The sequence below is a fragment of the Rhincodon typus genome, chromosome 14, assembly GCF_021869965.1.
Source record: "Rhincodon typus isolate 14 chromosome 14, sRhiTyp1.1, whole genome shotgun sequence".
Classification (NCBI taxonomy): Eukaryota; Metazoa; Chordata; class Chondrichthyes; order Orectolobiformes; family Rhincodontidae; genus Rhincodon; species Rhincodon typus.
In genome coordinates this window covers 23667384-23693481 of record NC_063345.1, presented here as the reverse complement: position 1 = coordinate 23693481, position 26098 = coordinate 23667384, and the positions used below count along the sequence as shown (strand labels likewise).

The 26098-nt window shown below is 39.3% G+C and overlaps 1 protein-coding gene across 6 annotated transcripts in view; it reads right to left on the bottom strand.

Moving 5' to 3' along the window:
- The window catches only part of LOC109914208 (zinc finger MYM-type protein 3-like), a 121721-nt gene extending 97706 nt beyond the window's left edge, over positions 1-24015 (bottom strand). For all 6 annotated transcript variants that reach the window (XM_048604964.1, XM_020514128.2, XM_048604965.1 and 3 more), the window contains exons 1-7: positions 23148-24015; positions 15982-16055; positions 15800-15866; positions 12088-12403; positions 9558-9723; positions 4000-4212; positions 1701-1851 (exon numbers count right to left, since the gene is read on the bottom strand). In XM_048604964.1, coding sequence (XP_048460921.1) covers positions 1701-1851; positions 4000-4212; positions 9558-9723; positions 12088-12403; positions 15800-15866; positions 15982-16055; positions 23148-24000 — 1840 coding nt within the window. In that variant the 5' untranslated portion in view covers positions 24001-24015. The remainder of the gene's footprint in view (positions 1-1700; positions 1852-3999; positions 4213-9557; positions 9724-12087; positions 12404-15799; positions 15867-15981; positions 16056-23147) is intronic.
- Between the last annotated feature and the right edge of the window lie 2083 nt (positions 24016-26098).

Sequence of the window (26098 nt, the reverse complement as noted above, 5' to 3'; positions counted from 1 at the left end):
AGGCCCTAAACGTCAGCCTCTCTGCTCCTATGATGCTGCTTGGCCTGCTGTGTTCATCCAGCCCTGCACTTCATTATTGGCCTGCCTGTTAGCCTTCAGTTACTCTTGAACAAGGACATCCAGGTTCTGATGGACACCAACTCAGTTTCCAAACTCTCATCACTTACAAAATAGTTTTTTTCTACCAAAGTGAATAATTTCACACAAGTTCACATTATACTCCATTTGTCACATTCTTCCCATTTACTCTAGTCTGTCCCAGTCTCCTTGAGGCCTCAATGAATCTTCCTCACAACTTGCATTCCCATCCAGTTTTGTGACAGAAGCAAATGTGGGACTGTTACAATTCATCCTATTATCCCACTACTGACAGCCTACTGGAAATAACCTGTTTATTCTCGATAGCTGCTTTCTGTATGTTAAGCCATTCTTAATCCATGCTAGTATAATACCCCCAATCAATGCACCCTAATTTTGTTTATTTTTGTTTTCCACTGGTTTAGCTTTATTAATGGTCCAATAAATATCCTCAAAAAAAAAACTAAACAGGTTCGTCAAACATCACTTCCCTTATTTAAATCCATGTTGACTCTGCCAAATTCAACCATTTGTTTCTAAAAGTCTTGTTTTCACATTATTTACACTTCTTCAGAACTGAAGAAGTCACACTAGACTCGAAACATTAACGCTATTTGTCTCTCCAATAATGCTACCAAACTGCCAAGTTTCTTCAGCATTTCGTGTTTATTCTTGGTCATCCTTTATGGGTTTTAAATTCCCCCCAACCTTCAAGCTTATCACATTTTTCTGGCACTCTCATAAGCAACTTCATTTAATCCATTGTAATCTTGAACTTCTTGTGTCAGACATGATTGATTCACCTTTCCCAGTGGGTGTTTGTACCTTAGCGGGATCTAGATCTGTTGTTGATTACACAGTACTTCTTTAAATATTCAGCACTGCCCATCTACCTTCAAATCTTGTATTTTTTTCAATCCATCAGTCAACATGCCCCTCAGTTTCCTTTGTTCAGATATAAGGCATAGCTCCAGAATGAATGACTTAATATTCAAACTTAATGCACTATTACGGTCACTACTGGGTGGAAGGGCAAAGTCCTAGCAAACGAGTTTGATTATATGACCAACGTCCTCCCTCTACAACAACACTAGCAAATCACCCGACCTTGCGAGAACATATTCTTCCCCTGCCCCTCCCTGGGAATCTCTCCTCATTGTAATAAATATGCATACTGTTGGCAATGGGGGCATGGCAAAGAAAACAAAGCCACAAACTAATTCAAGGCCAGTTCAATGCCATCAGTTGACGTTCGCATTACTGGCTTTTTAACTGTCAAGAGCTGAAATCTGCCTCAGTGCATTTTTGATGCATCACCTCCAATCTTGATAGGGATTTGGTCTACTTATCCTCTAACAACAAGGGATATTAGTTTACTCCTTCTACGCTCAAAGACTAGGAGCCACCACTGACCCAACAGATAATTGCCACATTAACGACTGTCTTTTTACTAAGAGTAGTTTTTGTTTGGCGTTCGCTTCACAATAAAATGACCCATGTCCCCGATTATACATTCTCTCAACACAACACTGAAGGCCAAAAACATGCTTCATTTAAAAGCAATATCTTTCCTCAAAGCAACACGTTAAGCATCCAAGACAAGAAAGAAAAAGTTACAATACCTATTGTGCCAGACTGTTTTACTTTGTACGAAGTGATACAGCACAGTGAACAGAAAAAACCCATCTTTCCAGTGGTATCCACATTTGCTATCATGTCGAAGTTCTTGCCCAAAGTTTTGCACCAAGCACAAGGAAGCACTTTAGTGTTTTTCTGAGGGAGGAATGGAGAAAAGACTTTGCGTTTCAAAATTGGCTATTCGTAAGTAATTAAGTTGATATGTCAATATTATTCTTTTTTTTTCAGCTCCATTAAAATAATTGTGCTGGTTCCCAAAGATGCATGCAATTGACATGTTTCAACTGGCCCTAAAAGAAAACTTGCTGAGAGAGGGTATATATTGTAGTTACCCCAATGGAAAATGTGGATATCCAGTATGGATGGTTTTGGAACTGAAGCAGATTCAATAATCATGTTTATTACTTTTTAAAACGGCGTAACTAGGTTAAAAACATTTAGGACTTCAGGCAAGGACGGGAGAGTGGAACTGAGTGGATAGATCATTGAAATTGTCAACACAGGAACACCAAATTAGGCTCATAGATGAAAAACACAGTCACTTTCACAGGAGAGAGAATAATTTTAAAAACATCTGCTTGGAAGAATACATATATGCATGGAAGACATAAGCTTAATTAATTGCATAATAAAAATAATTAGGTGTCCGTAAGAAAGACCTATTTGCTACACTGGAAATCAGCAAGCCTGTACCAGAGCATCCACTAAAGACAACAGGGTGAAACAACAAAGGGAAAACCAACCTAAATCTCACTCAGCTCAACATCTAAATAGCATCTGATGCGACCTGGCTACAAACTGCCAGCTCACCAGATTCGAAACATGACCAGGGACTCAAAACAACAGAATACTTCATTTTCCCTTATTTTTTGCTTAAGAAGGTGGAATGTGGACATGACTGGAAAGAAAGCATGACTTCAATCTACATTATACAGGAGCTAAAAAAGACTAAAATCACTTTTCAACATGAATTCAATACCTAAAAAAGCAATATCATGGAGCGCAAGGTTTAAAAAGGTGGACAATGGTGCAAACCTCAAAGGTTATCAAACCTTTGGTCAGATAAGTAGCTTTTTAAAGAGGATCTGAAAGAAGACAGAGATGATTGGAAGAAAATTCTATAAGCAAGGATTTCAAGCGACAGAAGGCACGACCACTCATGAGTTCATGTTGGGGAGTGTCAATGCACAACGAACAGTCATTTGAAGAAAGTTTTTCGCTTCGTCTGTGTTAGGGTGGGGATGTGTAATGGAGAGTTGGGTGTTGGGGCTCCAGGTGGCTGAAAAGGATAGGGAAAGGGGCATGATGAGAGCAGGATTCAAACACAAGGAGAAGAATGTTAAAAAACACATTGGTAGATTCAGACCCAGCGTAGGTCAGCAAACATGGGGTAAATGGTGGACAGAGCTTGTTGTCAGTTCAGAAAGGGGCAGAAGGGGATGATCTTAAGTATTGATTAATAAAGACAAAACTCACCCATACTGGTCAGTGAGTGAAAACAGTAACACAGCACTCTGGCCAGATTAGTGTGTAGTTGACTACTCTGACAAGCTCGAGAGAGAATATTGGAGAAAACTAATGGAATCACCGGAATAAAATTGATATTTTAGCATCCCAGTAATTCTGAACACTACTGTTGCTTTTGGATGCTTGGGTTCTTTAAACATGCTTGCATATTTAAGCTTTTCCGCAAATGAAAATAAGATTAATTTATTTGCTGTGTAAAAAGATGCACATATTCAAGACTATGTTAAACAATATGCCTGCAGTTTGATACACACCAGAACCCTCACATCAGGTATAATCAACTGCTGTTGATTACTTCCAGTTTAGGAATTTGTAATTAGGGTATAATAAAGAATAATCTTTATTAAAACTCAAGAACCAAAATTAAGTGTTTACCTTTCTCTTTGCAAATACTAATGAGCCTTTCTAACTTCTTTAATATAGGAATATGGAAAAATATTATGGCATTTTAGCCAACACTCCCATATCAATTGAGATCAAAACAGATTAGCTGGGAATTTGTTGCCACTTGTGACATTTGTTTCCACTGAAAAGAAACTGTAAAAAATGTTTTATAACATATCAATAAAACATATAGTGTCTTCCTTTCTGCAACTTGAAGTTGTTGGTTACTGACTTCCACTGAAGACTGGCAGTGGTCACTTGCTGGTCAAGTGCAAAAACAAATGCAGTACAGAAATATTGGAAAATAAGACTTGTTTAAAAGTTAAAGTGGATGTAAAAGCAGAGAAAATTCAGTATTAAATACAAGTTTACCTTTTTATACATATTCAAACAGCCTGTGTTACAGAACCTCCTCTGTTGTCCTTCATGATACAGGTACTGAAGCATAAATCCTCGGTTGTAAAAATAAACCCCACAATTATCACAACAGTTAGTTTTCAGGCCATTGCTTGCTCTGAACTTGCTGAAACAGGCATTGCTGCACAGCCGATGGACGACATTTCCATTACTCACTTCATGTAGAATCTAGAGGCAATACAATTAATAGTTTTATGCAACATTATTTTAATATGTAACATAACTTACGGGAGAAAGCAGTTGCACCCCAACTCCTTAATACATGCAGTCTCGAGCAGCACTTGCCATTCTTGAGCCTCGGAGTCTCTACATTTCTGACTCATTCAGGACAACTCCGATACTAAGTCAAGATTCTAGTGAGAATTTCATCTTTGAAAGTTATAAGAATGAGCAAAGCTGAAGAACTCATTTGACAGCCATTCAAAAGGGTTGTACTGCTGGACCACCCACATTCCTACTCTATCAGTGTTACCAACGATGGTGAAAAATTGAAAATTGTGACTGGCAAGCTGAAATTGACAGTATTTAGCATGAACAATCAATAGTAGACCCATAATATTCCTAAGTTATATTATGCTTCCAGCTGAGGCTTTTCATAGAATCCCTACAGTGTGGAAACAGGCCCTTCAGCCCAACAAGTCCACACTGACTCTCAGAGCATCCCACCCAGACCCATCTCCTAATCTACACATCCCTGAGCACCAAGGGCAATTTAGCACAGCCAATCCACCAGCCTGCACATCTTTGGATTGTGGGAGGAAACCCACACAGACATGGGGAGAATGTGCAAACTCTACACAGACAGTTGCCCGAGAGTGGAATCGAACCTGGGTCCCTGGCGCTGTGAGGCAGCAGTGCTAACCAATGAGCCACCATGCCACCTCTTTTCTCTACTTCTCTTTTGAAGTGGAGGGGTTACATTAGCTACCCTTCAATCTGCAGCAACTGTAACAGAATCTAAAAGACTCTTGGAAGATGAGCACCAATGCATCCACTATTTCTGGGGCCACTTAGAGTCACAGCACAGAAACAGAGCCTTTGGTCCAACTCGTCCATGCTGACTAGATATCCTAGATATTTCTAGTCCCATTTGCCAGCATTTGGCCCATATCCCTCTAAACCCTTCTGATTCATATACCCATTCAGATTGCATTGAGACAATTTAGATCCCAGGCTGAAATCTGGTTTGAAACATCATATTTTACTCTTTTTTTTGGTTTTAACGAGGTGGTCTCTCACTGAAACACAAGCACACAAGGCCACAGATTTGGTCTTACCAGTAAACAGATGTTTAATAATTGGAAGAAATGAAGACAAAATAAAACAAAACTGAACAATTTACATAACAACACTAAAAACTTCAAAACATGCAGCAAAATATTATTCCATTAAGCCAAAATCACCCCACCGAAATACCAGAGAATTCCCTTCTCTATCACACACAGGGTTTGATTTAGCTGGGACTTCAATTTCTGATCTCAAGAATCTGAATGCTCAATGCTTTATACAACTGACTTTCCCAATGCCACATCACACCTTTAGGGTTACAACTAAACACTTCTTGTCTGGAAGTTTTTACCTTAATGCTGGAACTTTATGTTATCTATTTCTTAACTGTTCTAAGCTTTCACCCTTTCTCAGGACCAACTGTTTTGCATATTCTGCTTCAGCAAAGACGCCTGCAAAAATGCCCAACTGAAAGTCAAAACTCTCTGCGGGCATTTCTCCCAACCAAAATTAAAAACAAAATGCATCTCTGATATTCTCAACTGGAAGCCTAATGCACACAATGGAAACAAACCCCCATTAGCCTCCAAGAACACACACAGCCTAAACAAATAGAGTACTTTGTGTCGGTTTTCACCAAAGAGAAGGAATTGGTGGAGGATGATCTCAGGGAAGGGAGTGTCGAGTTTCTAAGCCAAGTTGCCATTAAAAAAGGTTATGCATCTTAAGTAGTATTAAGGTAGGTAAATCCCCATGTCCTGATGTGATCTAGCCCAGATTACTGAGGGAGGCAAGAGAATAAATTTCTGGAGCACTGACAGACATCTTTGTATCCTCTTTGGCCACAGGTGAAGTCCCAGAGGACTGGAGAATAGTCAGTTGTTTCATTGTTTAATAAAAGAGCAGCAGGGATAATCCTGGAAATTACAGGCCTGAGAGTCTCACGTCAGTGACAGGGAAATTATTCTCAGGGACAAGATCTATACACATTTGGAAGCAAATGGACTTAGTAGCGATAGACAGTATAATTTTGTGCGGGGGAGGTCATGCGTCACTAACTTAATCGAGTTTTTTTGAGGAGGTGACGAAGATGATTGATGAGGGAAAAACGGTTGATATTGTCTACATGGACTTCAGTAAAGCATTTGACAAGGTCCCTCATTCCAGACTGGTACAAAAGGTGAAGTCACATGGTATCAGGGGTGACTGGCAAGATGGATACAGAACTGGCTTAGTCATAGCAGACAGAGGGTCACGGTCAAAGGATGCTTTGCCGAATGGAGGGCTGTGACTAGTGATGTTTCATAAGGATCAGTTCTGGGACCTCTGCTGTTCATGATCTACATAAATGAGTTGGAGGAAAGCATAGCTGGTCTAATTAAGTTAGCAGACGATACAAAGGTTGGTAGAGTTGCAGATGGTGAGGAGATTGTCAGAGGATACAGCTGGAGGCATAGGCAGAGAAATGGCAGATGTAGTTTAATTCAACAAACGTGGGGTGATGCATTTTGGAAGGTCAAGTACAGTGGAGATTATACAGTGAATGGCAGAACCCTTTGCAATATTGATATTCAGAGGGATCTGGGTGTGCAGGTCCACAGATCACTTAAGGTGGCAGTGCAGGTAGATAATGTAGCAAAAACAGGCCGATGGCATGCTTGCCTTCATTGGAAGGGGCACTGACTGTAAGAATAGACAAGTTATGCTGCAGCTTTATAGAACTTTAGTTAGGCCATACTTGGAATATTCTAGTCACCAAACTGCCAGAAGGATGTGGATGCTTTGGAGAGGGTACAGAAAAGGTTTGTCAGGATGTTGCCTGGTATGGGGGATTTTAGCTACGAAGAAAGACTGGGCTTGTTTTACAGGAGGTTGAGGGGCGACCTGATACAAGTTTATAAGATTGTGAATGGCATGGATAGAACAGAAAGAACAATGAGTCTTTTTCCCCCAGGGTGGAGGGGTAAATTACTCAGGGACACAGGTTCAAGGTGCGACAGGGGAAGTTTAAAAGAGATGTGCAAGGCACGTTTTTCCACACAAATGGCGGTGAGTGCCTGGAATGTGCTGCCAGAGGTGGTGGTGGAAGCAGACATAATAGCAGCATTCAAGAAGCACCTAGATGAATACTTGAACAGAAAGAAAATAGAGGGATATGGATCCTGTAAGTGAATACAGTTTTAGCTTGGAAGCACAAAATGTGGCAGCACAGGCTTGGAGGGCCGAAAGGCCTGTTCCGGCGCTGTATTGTTCTTTATTCTTCGTTGTTCTTACGTTTTCAGAGTATTTCTGAAAATGAAATGAGATGGCTACAGAAATACTTAGAAGTTAATCAGTGAACCCCCTTCAGAAACACCAACCAAAATCCATAGGTCACTAGCTCAAATCCAAATTCTTAAAAAAATGATAGTAAGATATATGTATATATTAATCACACGCCTTACACGAGTTACCATAACATTCCACAAGAAAACAGTTGGTATTATACACAAAGATCTTGAGATACAAGTAATGAGTCAAATTTTTAAATAACAGTAAACATAAGATTAATTACACATTCTGAGGTCACTTCTGCTATAGCAGACAACTTAATTAACGAGTTTGGGGCTCGAGTTCAGTAACGTCATAGGCCTTTTCAGTTGGATGCTGAACATCCCATGATGCTGTTTGAGGTCGGCACTATTGTGTGAACAAACATTCACAATGCTGTTACCGGCTAAATTATTAAAATGCATTTACTGAGGTTTATCTAAACATCCAAGTATCATATATTCTAAGTGAACACAATCAAGTATCAGTAGGTGAAAATATCCATCATAGAGGGTGCAATGACATAGATTACACTGTCCAATTCTAAGTTTCATTCAAACAAGCTGAAATATTAAGCAGGTAAATGGACACTCTAGCCCTTAATGACCTAACTACAAAAGTCTAAGCTAACAATGGCTTTGGTAGAGGGGAGGGCATAATATCACATAATACCTTCTGCCATGTTAAATGAAACTAATGTATGCAACATTTAACATACACTCTGCAGTCTAGGCTAACAGAAGAGGAAGAAGAAATGGGTGGGAAGGGGAGGGAAAAGGTGAAGTGAATACAGCCAAAATAAGTGAATTTTAATTCCAGCCCAACTTAGCATCCTTGTCGAATAACACATATGCAGAAAATCAAGCACCTGCTGGGGCCCTACTCAGCAAAGCCACTGAACAAGAAATTAATAGCCTGTTGGCAACAAGTTACATGCAGCTGTACACTATATTCTGCTTCCCAAAATGTTCAGTTTTGTTAGGACAGTAATATATTTGTTCCATTAGTTTTGCATCCTTTACTCCAGTGACTGTATTGGACTAGGTTGTATATGTTTGCAGGATACTGCATTACATGGCAATCTCATCATTGCCCAGTAGAAAATGAAAGAACTCATTTAAAATTATACACATTCAAATATCCTAGGACCAACTGCATGTGAATTACCATCTATTAGTCCACCATCTTGAGTGCCAGGTCCATAACAATATCTTAACTACTGGGAATTGTAATTTATATGCATTAGGAGGGGGGAGGGTGTTCTCCAGGAAGTCTAAAAAATTCTTCCAGGACTAGACTGGGTAAACACAAGAAATATGTTTCTGATGACCAGTGAGTCCAGAGTAGGGGTCACAGATTCAGGATACGGGTTAGGCCATATAGGATTGTGATATGGGGAAATTTCCTCACCAAGAGTCAAGAGTCATACAGCATGGAAACAGACCCTTCAGTCTAACTAGTTCACACTGACCATGTTACCAAACTAAACTAGTCTCACCTGCCTGTGTTTGGCCATATCCCTCCAAACCTTTCCTATTCACGTACTTATCCAAACGTCTTTTTAAATATTGTAACTTACCTGCATCCACGCACGAACGACTCTCTACCAAAGTGTGGCGAGCCTGTGGAATTCTACGCAACAGAAAGCAGTTGAGGCCAAAACATTGCATGTTTTCAAGGAGGAGTTAGACATAGGTTTTAGGCCTAAAGGGATCAATCGGTATGGCAAGAAACTGGAAATGAGGTACTGAATTGGTCAATCAGCCATAAATGTGGTATTGACAGAGCAGGTACAAATGGGTGGATGGCCTATTGCTGTCTAATTTTCTGTGTGTTCATGTTACAATGCGTAATTGAAGGAAAGACGATGAAAAGGATCACAGTCTTATATAATAAATTATTATACATTCTTGCACTACGACTTCATGCATCAAATATTACCTTCCTAAAAAACACATCCGTTTGGTCATTCTCACCTTTCCTTTTTTATTGCAGATACTGCATCTTGAGGATTCATCTGATGAAGCTGGTTTAAGCAGCTTGGCTTCATACAGTGATAAGCAAGTAGAGTTGCAGAATTCCTGGAAGGACTGACTTGAACCAGCCTGTGCCACCACCAATTCTTTTGTATTCAAGATATCCCTAAAAAAAAAGCAGAACACTTCATTCTTAGAAAGATTTTTCCTTTCTTTATAAGAATAATGGAACAGGAGTATAAACAATTAATTAACCTACAAGGTAAGGACATTATATCAGAATGGAATACTACTACGCATGGTTATGGAGATCCGAACTTGAGACTGGGATATAACAATTATTAATGATGCTGTTGTAATTGAAGCAGGAAGTTTTGCTGAAACAAACTGAGAAAGTATTGTACCAAAGGGTAAAAGAAAAACTGACAGTGGAAAAGATAAATAAATAAAAACAATGCTGTAAAATGGGCAACAGCTAGAAGGTAGAAAATTATGAAAAATAAAGTATCGGCATTTTAAGTATCATAATTGAATGGTATATTTATGAATACACAAAGCCGTCAAAACAGAACTAGAAAATCAGGGTTTTGGAGTTGGAGACAGCATAGATTTGCAAAAGAATAGGGATTAATATTGTTTCAGAGATAGTAGGAACTGCAGATGCTGGAGAATTTGAGATAACAAGGTGTAGAGCTGGATGAACACCAGAAGGGTCTAGGCCCGAAACGTCAGCCTTCCTGCTCCTCTGATGCTGCTTGGCCTGCAGTGTTCATCCAGCTCCATACCTTGTTATATCAGGGATTAATATTCCTGGTTACAACATTTTCAGAATAGGGAACAGACAAAAAAAGGGGGCAAGATGGCAGCATGATTGGAGAATTTTATCACACCCCAAGACAGGGAAATAACTAAATGTCAGGCATGGTGAAGTGTTGCACTCAAACGAAATCACTTTGATCTAAATTTAAAGATTAGAAAGTTTTATAAATCACAGACAGGATTGGAAAGAGAGATTTTCTGACTGACAATTACACAAATCTAACAGGACGCTAACAATGGATGATCAGTATGAATTGGAATAAAGATAAGTTGGTAATGTTTCTAAGCCTGCATTCAGAACTGTTTCTTTGGTAAGCATACTCCTTATCCTGTGGGGAAAGCACTACTTAGCCCTAGTGAAATGAATAGGACAAAAAAAGGGGGAATTTTGGGTTCCTTGTGCGAACTGAAGAAAAGATAAACCAAAAACATAAGGGCATTGAACAGAGGAAAGGAAAAAGTTCAACAGGACGTGGAATTTGGTCCAAACTAACAAGACTGAAAACGTGGCTCAAAATCAACAGACCAGCAGTGGAAAACCTTCATATCGGAAACTAATAGACAAATTAGTTCAAAATTAGAATACAAAGAAAAATAAGTCCATGGGTAGATCAAACCTCAACTAGAATTAAACATGGAGGCAAGGATAAAGTTAAGACTAGCAATACTGAAGATGATCATATCAAAGCTGCAGAGCCCTTATAATTTAGTCTGATTAGACTCACAATCAAGCTCACCTCTTTCCTTAGCAGCTACACAACATTATGATTGCCACTCATTGACCAAACTGAAGCCAAGTATATTCTGGTCAAAGTACTGCACAACTACATCATAATGAACATAAATCCCACTGTAGCTGTGCAGTTCAGTATTTTGTTTGCTTTGTTAGCTGCAGTTCTACAATGAACATATATAGTCAACATAGAATCGACTTTCACCTTGGATTGTTTTCAAACAGTGTAACATTTCCCACTTTTATTGTCAAGTGTACAAGAAATTGCACTTATGTAATAGAATTGCCTTAATTTTGTTAACAGCCTTTCATGTAAATCTTAGGGATTTTGAAAGTTTAGAAGGACTATCAAGATTTTCCAATATTAAATAAACAAGTCCCTTTTTAAAAATACGGTGATCTCACTAAGCAGTATCTACATTCTTCCTTTTTGTTGTGTTTTACTTAAAATATTTTGATTTTTCAAAAAGAAAAATTTTGTTGTCCAATGTCAGCAGTAACCTTCTTATCTGAAGAAGTGTGTTTCACGAGCACAATAAAAGTAGGATTGTACAAGCGCTTACACTTTCCTACTCCCAGACAACTCGAAAATCAGGAACATGTCTCATAAGCACAACACAGTGCAGGACTAAGCACCTGTCAAATTAAACATTCATGTAAAATAAATTCCCCTGACCCCCTCAACTAGTACTTCAGTTTCAATCTGATGTGGTGCTGAGCCATACAGTGCAAAAGACTGAGATCTCTAGACCCAATTCCCAAAAGTGAAAAATCAGCTAACTCGAGCTATCTACCACCTCTGGACTCAGAAGGTGAAACTAATCAGGATTCCTCACTTCTTTCTGTTTAATATTGCGACTAAAAATGAAAAGAGACTGTAGTACAAGATTAGCCCAAAACGGATATTGCAACACACTGAGGAAACTATCCAACACTTCTATGCATAGTTCAAAATTTATGCAAAAACAGAAAAGTTACTTGTTGCAAAATGTGCATATCTTGGTCGATGATGGCTTCTGAGAATAGTTTGATAGACATGTGGAAGAGCAGAAGAGCTGAGGTGCCCCTTTTCTCTGGTATGCAGTTTGTCCCTTTTGCAGGGGCTTTTTGCAGTTAGCACAAGTTACTTTTGCCAAGGATCGTGAAGGCCTTTGTGGACGAGGAGAATGGATTTGGGCTTCAGCTTGAGCCTGAGCCTGAGCTGCTTGTAGAGACAATCTGGTGGTCCGCCTTGGTCGCCGTGAAACATAATCTTCCTCCTTAATATTAACCATTGTGGTGGAACTATCCTTTACTGAAGGAAGAGAAAATAGAACAAAAGGGATAAATTACAATGGCACATAGCAGTTGCGTTTAATACTTCCTCAAGTAGCAATGGAGACCCATTCAGCAGCGCAATAGATTCAATGTTGCTGCTTCAAATTCAGCTAGCCGGACAAGATGAAAGTTTTCCAAATCTACTGCTTCTAAGGGTCTCTGAAAATGAGTCCGAGATATTGTACATTCTAAATTTCAATAAACAACATAGAAGACCCAACTAAAATCTGCAGTGAAGACACCAGGATGAGATAACGTACAAGGAGCTCTATTCATGTGGAGTTAATATTCATTATTCAAACAAAGCAAAGTTGATCTATTAATCCAACCTCTCAGTATGCTTCATGATCAACTGACTTTCTCAGAATGATATAAAATGTACAGCACAGAAACAGGCTTTTCAGTTCAATTGCTGCATAACCTAAGTCTCCTTCCAACAACTTAATCAATTGTTAAAATATCCTCTGTTCCCCATCTCATTCATTTATCCAACTGCCCCTTAAATTTATTTTGTTCAGCAAATTCAAGCCCTCAAAGTAATCAGTTCATTTTCTCTGTTTGAAACACAGGAACAGGAGTAGGCTATTCAGCCCATCAAGTGCGCTCTGCCATTTAATACAATCATGGCTGATCAAACACTTTTATATGTGATATCCCCATAACTGTTTAAGCATTTATAGCAAATCTCAGTCTCCACCTTAAAACATGCTCAAAGACTTAGCTTCATAGCCCTCCATGAGAACTCCAAAGGATCACAACCCTCTTGATTAAAAACACTTCTCCTCAGTCCTACGTGGTGTGCCCCTTATTTTTAAAGTCTGTCCATTGTTTCTAGACTACTGAACCAGGGGAAACATCTAATCTACATCGAACTTGTCTAACCCTTTAAGCATTCTGTACATTGCAATTGATTACCTCGCTCTCAATCTTCCAAACTCTTGAGAATACCCATTTTGCCCCATCTTTCTTTATAGGACAGTTGTGCCAATCCCTGGAACAAGTCTTGTACATTTGATGCAAGACTTCATTACTACATACTCAAATAATCTTGTGATAAAGGCTAACATTCCATTAGCTTTCTAAAGTAGCTTGCTGCATCTAAATTTCAGCTTTCATTGCACCATTGACAAGAATGTCCAGGTGCCTTTTCTTTTCCTGTATCTCTACTTTCCAACTGAAGAAATTGAGAAATATTTGTACATCTGATCCTCTCATTGCTCCACATTATATTCGATTGGCCATGTTCCTGCCTACTCACAAAGCCAGTCCAAATTCTACTGATGCAGATATACATCTTCCTTAACATACATTTCCACTTAGCTCTGCATGATCTATAAGTGTGGAAACATTACACTTGGTCTCCACCTTCAAATTGTCAATATATTTTGTGAACAGATGGGGCTCAAGTACTGATCCTTGTGGAACCCCACTTGCCACAGCTGCCAACATGAGAATGACATGCTTATCCCTCACCTCTATTTTCTGCCTGTTGATCAATCCATGTCAGCAAATTCTCTCTCATCCCACAAACTTTAATTCTGCTTATCAACTTCCTATGGGGACTATCAAAAAACTTCTGAAAATCTATGTATAAATATTATGCTCATCAGTTCCTTTTTATCAATTTTGTTAGTAAAACCCTCCAAAGATTTTAACAAGTTCACCAAGTCTGATTTCCCATTTGCACATCTGTGCGGACTATGCCCAACCCTCATTATTGTCCAAGTTTCTGCTTATCACTTATTCATAATAGCTCCTTATATTTTCCCTACTTCTCGTGTAAAACTAACAGAATTGAAGTTCCCTGTTTTCTCTCTCGTTCTTTTCTTAAATAGTGGGTGACATTTGCTCAATTTCAATGTGCAATTATCAGTCCACAATCTAAAGACTTTTCTAGGATGGTCACCAATATATCAATATCAGGTCCCAGTGACTCATCAGCTTTCATTAGCCCATGGAAGTGATACTGCTCAGTGACCTGCAATATTGTTTGTCTCTTCACAAATGGATAAAGGGTTTGTGCTGAGGCCCCAGTGGTGAAGGTTGGCTGTGCACCCTTAAACATTATTTTAACAAGGACCACACTCTTAAATACAGGTTGCCACTCCATGATTACACTTTAATGCAAAATTCCTTGATTTCAAGAAATAACTATAAACCATCATCTCTCTCCTCAACCCCTTCACCATAACTGGGGCTAGGCAACCATGCTGAAATTCATATAAGCGGGTGAACAGTATACATTATTATGGATTAGTTGAATTAGTTGAAAATATTCAATTGATACACTATGCAAAAAGTGGAGATAACACAGTCCTTAACCAAAAGAAGCAAGGCTAAAATTGAGACTATAATAAATAATTCACATATTAACATGCTAAATTATAGCCAATCTGAAGCTGGATGAAGCCATGCCAATAAGCAATATGCACATCATGAAATAAATAAGCACATCAGCTTCCTTATGCTTTCATACCACTACAAAATTTACATTGCAGACATCTCTATGAAGTGCAGGGTTGCTGTGTTGCTTGACACCCATGTCCTGAAAGGCTTGATAGCACATTTTCCTCTTAGTATTTGAGTGCAAAGATAACATTGGCACAGTAGAGAGAAGTTAGGCAGGGAGCAACAGAAGACATCCCAAAAAATATGCCTCTGCAATTGCAGGCATACAAACTTACAATAAGTTTTCCTTGATTCACTTTGCACAGGCAATCCCTTTGTACAAATGTAATCAGTAGAGTATCCACAATGTTGCACTCTCCTACATTTTCACTAGCACTAATTCAATCAATTTATTGACTATTTCATTCGGACTAAGCAAATAACACTATATTTGAACAATGTTACAACAGTCTACCTCCAGGCCAAAGCCCACGATTCATTATCCTATTTTAAGTCCTTGCCATGACCTTTTCAAGGGTTAACTTATCAAATGATTTTATGACAGGCCTCTTAAAGCCTTTCGTCTCTCATAATTCAACTAATCCATAATAATGCATACTGTTCACCCACTCATATGAATTTCAGCATGGTTGCCTAGCCCCAGTTCTTAAGGTACCAGTCTCCAGTTTTGACTTGTGACCTAAAAAATGTATCAATCGTTGCATGTATGTATAGCTCCTTCTCCTCCACACCCCAAACACACAATAAAAGGATGATCTTCTAGTCATTATCTAGTCAAAATCTCTTTCTAAACCACACTAGTTTTCTAAAACTCTTGTAATCTTCAAACATGTCTTTAAAAACATCCCTTACAATGTATATCATTGTCCTCTGCCTGCAATTACTTCAAAGTTGCTCGTATTCCAATCGCAAAATGTTCAATCTTTGAACATGTAGCAATGCACAAATGAACTGTTTCTCTTACCATTTGTTTTGTTAGATGATGAACAATTTTCTCTTTTTGAGGATCTTTGGACTGTTTCCTTAACCTCCTGCAAACAAATACAACATGCTCCATCATTATTGTGATATTACTTCATAAATAGTTGGAAATAAGAAATGTTTAAACTGCACTGAGCAGGTGAGCAAAGACAAAGTAAAACTTACCTTGTCCTTATCAGTTTTTTCAGCATTATCACTAGCTGCATCAGTTTGACAGGCAGACAACATTTCCACTTTAACTGAAACAAAAACAAGAACATTAGCTTTACGTTTCTCAATTTACAATTGATGGACAGATATTCTCATGACCACTCAATGATGCCATATTGAATTTGCAATTCAAATCTACTAATAAAGATAAGAGACAAAATGTCAGACGTCAAGTTCTGGATCCATCTACTTCAGGTTGGAAAGTAGAAAGATTGCACACATATTCTTTATAATCTCTTGGGAAAGAGACCGAGAAAGGGGGAGGGAGTGGTGAAGAGGCAGAGGGGTCACAGGGTGGGCTGGGGGAGGGGAGGACAGTGGTGTCACAAAGGTGGCTGGTTCCAAAAGAAGGGGATGGGAGAAAGGGAGAAGCAACAAGCCTCCTTCCTCTTCCACACCTGCAACCTCTATTGTAATTTACATTGATGATTTGGCATTGGGGACCCAAGTGTAGCGTGCCAGAGTTCGCAGATGACACTAAGGTGAGTGACATAACAAAGTGTGCAGCAAACACAGTCTAGAGAGGGACATAGATCGGTTAAAGTGAGTGGGCAAGGGTCATGTAGATGGATTACAATGTCGCTAAATGTGAGGACATCCATTTTGGTAGGAATAACAGCAAAATGTAACATTATTGAAATGTTGAAAAATTGCAGCATGTTGCTGTGCAGAGGGACCTGGGTGTCCCTGTGCATGAATCACAAAATGTTGATTTGCAGGTGCAGCGAGCAAATGGAATATTGTCCTTCATTGCTAGAGGGATGGAGTTTAAAACAGAGAGGTTATGCTGCAGTTAGAATGAGTACTGGTGAGGTCACACCTGAAGTACTGTGTACAGTTTTGGTCTCCTTACTTGAGAAAGGATGTACTGGCGCTGGATGGGGTGCAGAGGAGGTTGACTATGTTGATTCCAGAGTTGACAGGGTTGGTTTACGAGAGGAGATTGAGTAGACTGGGACTGTACTCACTTGAATTTAGAAGAATCAGGGGGACCTTATGGAAACATATAAAATAATCAAGTGAATAGATAAGATAGAAGCAGGGAGTTGTTTCTACTGGCAGGTGAAACTAGAACTAGGGGGCATAGCCTCAAATAAAAGGGGCAGCAGATTTAGGATTGAGTTGAGGAGGAACTTCTTCACCCAAGTTTCTTGCCCAGTGAAGCAGTTGAGGCTATTTCATTGAATGTTTTTAAGGCAATGATAAATTTTTCAACAGCCAAGGAATTAAGGGTGAGCAGGAAGGTAAGTGGAGCTGAGTCCACAAAAAGATCAGCCATGATCTTACTGAACGGCCGAGCGAGGGTGACAGGTCGAACGGTCAATATTAGCTCCTATGTGAAACCAGGACAGATTACTTAACAAATCTCCATACTTGTTAAGAACACACTTGGTTGACAAACTACACGACAGTCCCTTATTGATGTCAACATTAATTAACACTTTTTACTCTTGGATGCTTCTTAGTATCCCAAACAGCAAAAGAAAAGCTATCTAATTTGCTTATGTACTTGGCTCCCTTTATCCTTGGACTACTTTGAGTTTCTGGTGAAAGCATTCTAACATAACATTTTGACAGACATCATGCAACACCAATGTAACATTTCAAAAAAAAGTTACTCATATATATAGTAAAAAGTTATTAGCTTAAAAACAGTGAAAAATCAATTGCACCAAAACCTTTCAGAAGCCCCTTGTATGTTTTTGTGCCTCATTCTTGCTAGTGTTTGGTTGGCAGAGATGGCAGCAAGATTGGCAGGGTAAGATTGTTAAAAATGAGAGATGGAGAAGCTGAGCAAAAGTAGCGTATGATAGGGTACAAACTACAATTGTGTATCATTTTCACTTGCGATCAGCAACGTGACAATCACGAATGCCTGCTTCAAAGCAGATTAGCCCTCTTAGCCTTGCAATAGCATTTTTCTCAAAGGTGCAATAATGTGCATAAACTACAAGCTATTTTCAAGGTTGATGTGACTGCTCAATCCATCTGATACAATCATCAATAACTGAAGTTGATTACACAGTACCAGAGAATGAAGAAATCACATACAACCTCTCTTCCTACATCCACTTAAAGCTGGTTTAAACTACAAACATGGCTCATAGCAGTAAACAAGTGGCTACTGTTGGTTATGCAATAGGATTATAGCAAACACACATGATGTTCACATCCCAAGCACCTAATAGATCAAACCCTGAGATTCTTAAATTGATTGTTCTTTTCTGGATTTCCTTTCCTTCTTCACTTTCTCAGTGCTGTGCCAATGTGTTATTAAAAATGTCAAAAGATGGTGGCAAGATGGTTCAGCCACCATTTACTTCACTGAGCTTCTAACATCACTACTTCCTGGGAAATACATCCAATGCAGTGGAAGGCAACTGCAATTTGCTGCCCCATGCCAAAACAAGCCTGTCAAAATTACACAACTCTCTTTCTCTTTCCCACTACCCACACACCCCCACCCCAACCCATGCACATGGAAGGGGTTTCTAAATGGTAATTAAGGATACAAATTTATTGGGGTGCATCAGATGGGATGAGGCTCTAACAGATTTATTCAACCAAATGCTGTATGAATGCAAAACAGCAAGCAATCAGCTCCTCCCAGAGCCATACATTTAAACAATACAATATGACACTGAGCCATCCTAGCTAGTAGATCCAAGGTTTGATATTTTGTTTTTGTCAAATTAACCTAACCTTGAATACTAGTAAAGGCACCCCAAATCTCTAGAGACCCTTACAAAGAGCAACTTTGCTCTCCAATACGGACTTCAATTTGGTACCTCTTACTAGCAGCAAAAGTAGAGTTGCTGTTCTAGAACTATAGGGGGAGAAAAAAAAAAAGCCCAAATCAATTTTATGTACACTCATACAAGTTGGACCAAAATAGACAAACTATGAAAAGGCTGTTACCATGAGTGGAACTATACTTTTGCAATTAAATAGCACCTTCAGAAGGGCGTAAAGGAAAATTTGAATGAAAGATCATGGGAACTTGGGAAGACAGAGAGAAAATAAATTGATCAGTTTTAAAAATCCTCCTCACCTATTTCTTGGGTATAGGAGACAATGCAATTTACAAATGTTTACTTTCACAAGATTCTGCAATCAACTACCCTGAAAAGAAATTAAGTTGTGGTGGTATTAAATTTTATATTAATATTAACTTTTTGCTTTATAGGAATGTCTTGACTGCAGCCCTGGCAAAAAAAAATGAAATGGACATAGCAGACCTAGTTCATAAAATTGAAGTAATGCAGGCACAGTGCATTGTAATGGAAGAACATCTAATCAATAGTGACCGAAATATAATTACTTATAAGTTTGTACTAATGGAAATGAATAAAGAAAAAACAATGAAAATACTCAAATGGCGAAAAGTCTATTTGAGCTATTTGGTGGGGATCCGGATGGACCAGAAACAAAAGACTGGCCAGAAAAGCAGTAAGTGAACAACCAGGTACAAACATGCGCCTTTGCATATGGAGGAAAGATGGAGCATTCAAATCGGAGCTTCCTAAAAAAGGTTAAAATAAAAATGAACCAAGATATGTCACAAGTGCCTGGAACTGGATACAGATGAAAACTGGCAGTGCACAGAAAGTACAAGGAGGGATATATGGGGAGATTATGAGAAAATAAAAATTACTGACCGGTAAAAATACAACTCAAATATCTTTCATCAACATATCAAAAGCAAAAAGATAGCTGATAAGAACAGATAAGAAAACCATTCTATTCAGGCAAAAGTAAACAGAAACTTTACATGTCTTCACAAAAGAAGCTGAAGTTATTGTTGCTACACAGAACTAGAATAAAGTTGTACGATAAGACAAAAACAGATGAGAGAGATGCTATCAAATTGAGTATCAAAGTTAACAAATAGAATGGATGCTAGATTGTTCAGAGGTTTCAGCAGAGACAGTCAAAATCTTTCAATCCTCCTTCATTACTGAAGTAATGCCAAAGAATCGGAGGACTGCAAGTGTGACATTTCTGTTCAAAAAAGGTTTTGGGGGCACGTGGGAAGTGGGAGACTTGGGGAAGAGATGGAATAAACCTAATTACTATGGAAAAATCAAACAAACACCAATGATTGGGAAAGCCAAAGAAAATCTAAATTGTTGAAGCTAAGACAATAAAGGGACAGATGGCACAGTTCCGTAACTCAGTGAGTTGTTCCTAACTAACTTGGTGAAGTTCTTTCATGAAGGAACAACGTGCCTATGAAGGCAGTACAAAAAAATACTACTTACGAGCAGACTTAAGTATAGCAACTACAACTTTGATATTTTACAGATCAGTCCAAAATTGGCAACATGGTCAGTTGGATAATTGTCAACCTCAGGAGTATAGACAGATGGCTGAAATGGACAGATATGTGACACATGCAATTTAACCGGGATAAGTATTAAGTGTTGTACTTTAGAAAAATCATGGAGACGCTGTACAATCTGAATTGTGCAATTTTGAGGAGGTTGGAAGAATAAATATGTCTGGTGACTGTCTCATTGGCTGCTGCTTTTGCAAACTCAACCTCTCAGCAATGGCCAATTCACACACAGAAGCTGTGCTTCAGCAACCACCAGCATCAAAGGAAGAGCAATGCTCGAGTCCAGATATATGGGTGAAAGTCCTTCTAACAGCAGCCAGTCAGCCTTCTACCCAATAACCTAGATTGACACGCTTATCAAATTACTATTATTATTGTACACTGTTGGAGTGCTAACAAGAAATGGGGGGTTTCGGAAGAGATCTGTCCTCTTCAACCTTAGGTACAACTGAGCTATGGTCTTGTTCCTCGAGGAGTAAACTCCATGTCAGTCTCATACATGTACAGTAAACTCAAGTATAATAGGCCAAAATAGTTGATAGTTCAAATAAAACAACTATCAAAGATAGTCCTGGGAAATTCTTTTGATTGTCACAGTCATTTTGCAGCCGCTATGAGAATATTGTGTTGACCAACTGAAACATTCTGAACAAGAGATGGAGAGGTTTCTGAATCATATATTACTGCCTCTGTTTCAAAAAATATACTGAGGAGAGGTAAAGGTGGTACGCTATTTGTTAAATAAAAACCGAAAGAACTGCAGATGCTGTAAATCAGAAACAAGAACAGAAATTGCTGGAATAGCTCAGCAGGTCTAGCAGCATCTGTGGAGAGAAATCAGAATTAACGTTTCGGGTCGAGTGACCCTTCCTCAGAACTGACACTCTTGACACCCGTTCTGAGGAAGGGTCACTTGACCCAAAATGTTAACTCTGATTTCTCTCCACAGATGCTGCCAGACCTGATGAGCTATTCCAGCAATTTCTGTTTTTGACACTTTGCCAAATTATGTAAGGTTTAACAATCATTTCTTCTGATTCACGGTCCGACACAAGATAGAAGACATATAAGTGACAGGCAGGATACGCTGGGACTTTTTTCACTGGAGCATCAGACGCTGAGGGGTGACTTTATAGGGGTTCGTGAGGGGCATGGATTGGGTAAATAGCCAAGGCATTTTTCCTAGGTTGGGGGTGTGAAAAACTAGACGGCATAGGTTTAAGGTGAGTGGGGAAAGAATTAAAGACCTGAGGGGTAACTTTTTCCACACAGAGGGTGGTGCATGTATAGAACGACCTGCCAAAGGAAGTAGTGGAAGCAGGTACAATTATAACATTAAAAAGACATCCGGATGGGAATATGAACAGGAAGGGTTTAGAGGGATAAGTCAAATGATGACAAATGGGACTAGGTCAGATTGGGATGTCTGGTTGGCATGGACAAATTGGACCCAAGACAAATTGTTTCCAAGCTGTACAACTCTAGAAATTCCCAGTAACCGATGGTAATAAGTTTTATTTGCTGTAGATTTCTTTTTAGACTGTATTCCATTACATATTTTAAGTTTAATTATTCATAGCTTCAGTGCCATACCATCTGAAAATATTTTACTGAAATCAGTAGAATTTTTTGAAGTATGTATTCAACGAAGAACTATAGGTTGCAGCCAACAATTTCTCTTCAAGAATGTGTCTGGGCTTCTGCCCTCATCTATCTTAGCGCAGAATGGAACCTACGTTTCCCCAGTCAGGATCTGGCAAGATGTGGAAAGGTGTTGATGGAAGCAGAAATGTGAAGATTGATCAGCTGCTGGCAGGAAGTGCTCTTTTGGTGCCAGCAGCTGTTGAAGTGCAGTTTCCATGTGTGTATTGGCTGCTCCTTGAGAAGACAGACTACCAGCTGCTAGCAGGGCCAACATCAGCCCAAATGCTTGATTTTTAAAACAAAAAACAAAGGAAGGCAAGAACAGCACTAAGTCATCCTAGCTGGGAGGACAGGTGGGAGCAGAGTCACTTGGAAGCAATTAAACTTAGGATGGGGATGAAATCTAAAATGATATGGGAGGGATAAAAAGAACTGGAACGTATAACATAAGAAAGCTAGAATTGCGTGGAATGGAAACTGAATCTGCAGCAAATGTTTTGTGGATCACTACCTGAATTTGCATATTCATGGTTGGGAAGCAGGTTAGAAGCGAGGTATTATGTTTTCAACACAAAAAATTGAAGGCTGCTGTCAATGTTGTCCACCAAATGCAACCACCTGCTGAGGGGGTTCATATTTTTAGTTACAAGATGTCAATTTCCCCCATCCCTACTGACCAACTAAAAAGGTGGATTAAATAACCCAAATGAAATTCCACGAATTCACCTTCTCTACCCCACCTTTTTTCTTTCCACCTCGAGCCCTTCCTTCCCAAATAATGCATATTTGTACAGATTTTAAGAGATATCCATGAATCTTATTGGTCAAAGAAAACAAAGGCAGAAAATTATTTTAAACCTACAAATGCGGATAGCAAACTGCTTTTTTGAACTTAGTCTATGGGTGAATTAATATGGATTTTTTTTTCCAGTTCACTAATCAGACACATGATTCTTAATTGAAACAAACTGCTTTCATCAGAATAATTTCTTGATTTGTGCTGTTCAATAAACACTTGAATAACCAAACTTTGAAAAGAGGCAGAGCAAATGAAAAACTAAGATTAAGTACCATGTTTACCTTCCAACCTATCACAAACAGCTGTGAATGCCAATTTTAAAAATGAAAAGGTGCTTACCTTTAACAGTTTCTGGTGAAGTTACCACACTGGGAGTTATCTTTGGCGAAGTCTCACAGGTGTCACTTTCTTTGCCCTCTGACTCACTGCCTTGTGCGTCACCCTTTCTGGTTATTTTTGCGCCCTCAGGATCCTCCACAGTCTTTACATCACATATCACCTCTATCTCTTCCTCCTCTGGCACTGGTGTTCTACCACCTTGATCATCGGAGAGTGGCTGTGGGCAGTTATCTGTCTTAAGATCAACCTCTTCCACATTTGGCTCAGTTCCTGAATTTCCTTCTTGAGCCGCAACATCCACAGGTCCACCAGTTTGGCGTGCTGATTCGGTGACTTCTGTTTTTGTTATTGTGTTCACATGCTCAGGTTGGTCATGAGAAGAATCTAAGGCAATGTTATTCTCAGTGTCCTCTTTCATATTGACCGTATCTTTGTTGCACGTAGACTCCACCGACTGTAACAAATAGTCCATAGTGCTCCCCTCATCATCTGCTCTGCAAGGATCATTCAGTCTGTACACTGAAGGTCCAGTGTGTCCTTCCCCTGAAGGGGAGTCATTATAAAATGCCCCCAACTCTCTTCTTTCACCATTTCCTTCACTGAAACTTTTTGGTTTAATCCATACCTCATTGCCTCCGTCAGTATTCAACTTTACTGTGACTTGCTCATTAACAGGCGGTGTCTTAAGGGAACCTGTTTCGTCAGTAATAGAACTCTGTTCCTTTTCTGAACAGGACTCTGATGCATCGAGTGAAATATTCATATCCAAGGAAGTAGAGATATCACTGCTTTTATTTGGAGCATTTTCGTTAGGAAGACAGTTTGTAGATTCTGCAACATTGCTAGCATCCATGTTCAGACAGAATATAAACTGTGGGGAAAACGGAGAAAGAAAAAGCCAGTTAGGCTCAAGCTCATTGTAAAAAGTAAAAGGGAGTTACATAATGGACAGCATACAGTTGTACACCCCAGAAAACATACCAATGGCAAATCTTTAGCATGTGACATAGTGAATAAGTGTTTCACAAACAATGTCAAAACAAATTAAACAACCGAACTAATCCCTTTTAAAAAATAATTTTCAGTTTAGCCTAGGGCAAGGCTATAGGACTAGTTCACAGCCAATCTCAATACCTCACCAAAGCGAAGATCATTAGCTAGGGCAGACTGTTCAACTGCAAGACACATGGCCACCAAACTAGACTACTCTCATTCAATACCCAAACAAGTGTACTTCCTAGTATTTCTGGACCCCCATCCCCACCTTGGAATTAATCCAAAGCCATTAGTGACAACTTCATCATCCAAACCAAAACAACGTACGTCAGGTACTCACAGAACTTCTCGTCAGTGCACTTCAGTACTATCACATGTGCTCATTGAGCAATTGGAAAAGCCGCAATTATTATTTCCCCATAAATATACGGCAGATGCACTAACTGCTAACCCTTCAACACAACCCATGCGTACCAACAACTTCAAAAGAGACTTTCTGTCAGTGTACGATGAACCAAAATGGTACGTGACTTTCATCTTCCCACCATCAAGTGAAAAGACTAACTTAAGATGAAAGAAACAGAATTAATATAGAGTCCAGTAATGACTCTTCTTCAGAATCAGATCTTTTTCAGGACTGACATAGCCATAATGGGCTAAGTTCCCCAGGTTCAAATTGCTGTGAACTGAAGCCAGATAACTTGAAGACGACTATTTGTTTTTAAATACAGTCATAGCATGTGGACATTACTGGCTCAGCCAACACTTTTTGTCCATCCCTTATTTCCCTCAACAAGGTGGTGGTGAGTTACCTTCTTGAACTGCAGTTTTTGGAGAATACCCCCACCCCAAAGTACTGTTTGTCAGGAAATTCCACGAGTTTGACCAAGTGACAGCGGAGAGGAACATGCAGGTGGTAACAATCTCAATTATCTGGTGGCCTGTTCTTTGAGGTGCACTGGTGATGAAAATAATAAATGTTGGAGGTGTCAATCAAGCACATCATTTTGTCCTGTGTGTTCATCTTCTTGAGCATTGTTGCAGCTGCACCCATCCAAGCAAGTGCAGAGTATTCCATCATATTCCTGATTTGTTCTTTGCAGATGGTGGATTCCCAGTCTCCAATCTGCTCTCAGACATAGTTATTTGGTTTTATTCTTTTATATGCTAGTCCTTTTCAATTTCTAGTCAATGGCAACTCCTAGGATATCGATAGTCGGGGATTCATAAATGGTACTGTCACTAAATGTCAACAAGTTATGGTTGGATTTTCTCTTAAATCAAGATATTCATTGCCTGACATATGTATCTTTCAAATGTTACTTGCCACTTACCAACCCTAAGTAGAAAGTTGTTCAGGTTTTGCTACATTTGAATATATACCGCTTCAGTAACATAAAGATGCACAACATTCAAAATTCCTGACACCAATGAACATCCCCAACTTACGATGAAGAAAAAAAATCACTGGTAAAGCAGCTGATGACGGTGGAACCTAGGACACTGCCAGAGGAAAGATATCCTGTAACTGGGATAACTGACCTCCAACAACCACAACACCCCTCCTTTGCACTTGATCTATCATCAGTGAACAGTCCCCACAATCTCTTTGGCTCCACTTTTTGCATGGGCTTGATACCACATACTGCCTTCCTGATCAAAGCATTTGACAGTCACTCCCACTCCCCACTTTGAGCTGAGTTGTTTTGTCTGCTTTCAGACCAAGGATATTTAGAGGTCAGCAGCTGAATGGGCATTAGCTGTAAGCTACAGAGACACTCGGAAACCCCGTGCACACTCGTTCATCCTCCACGATGACTTCCATTTTTGTTTACATGTACCATATGCAGAACTCAAAGGTCCACACCAGAAGAACAAAAATTGCTTATCACAACCAAAACAGAGCACCTTGACAAAAACCTCACATCACTTTGCTGATGATTCAGTGTAAATTG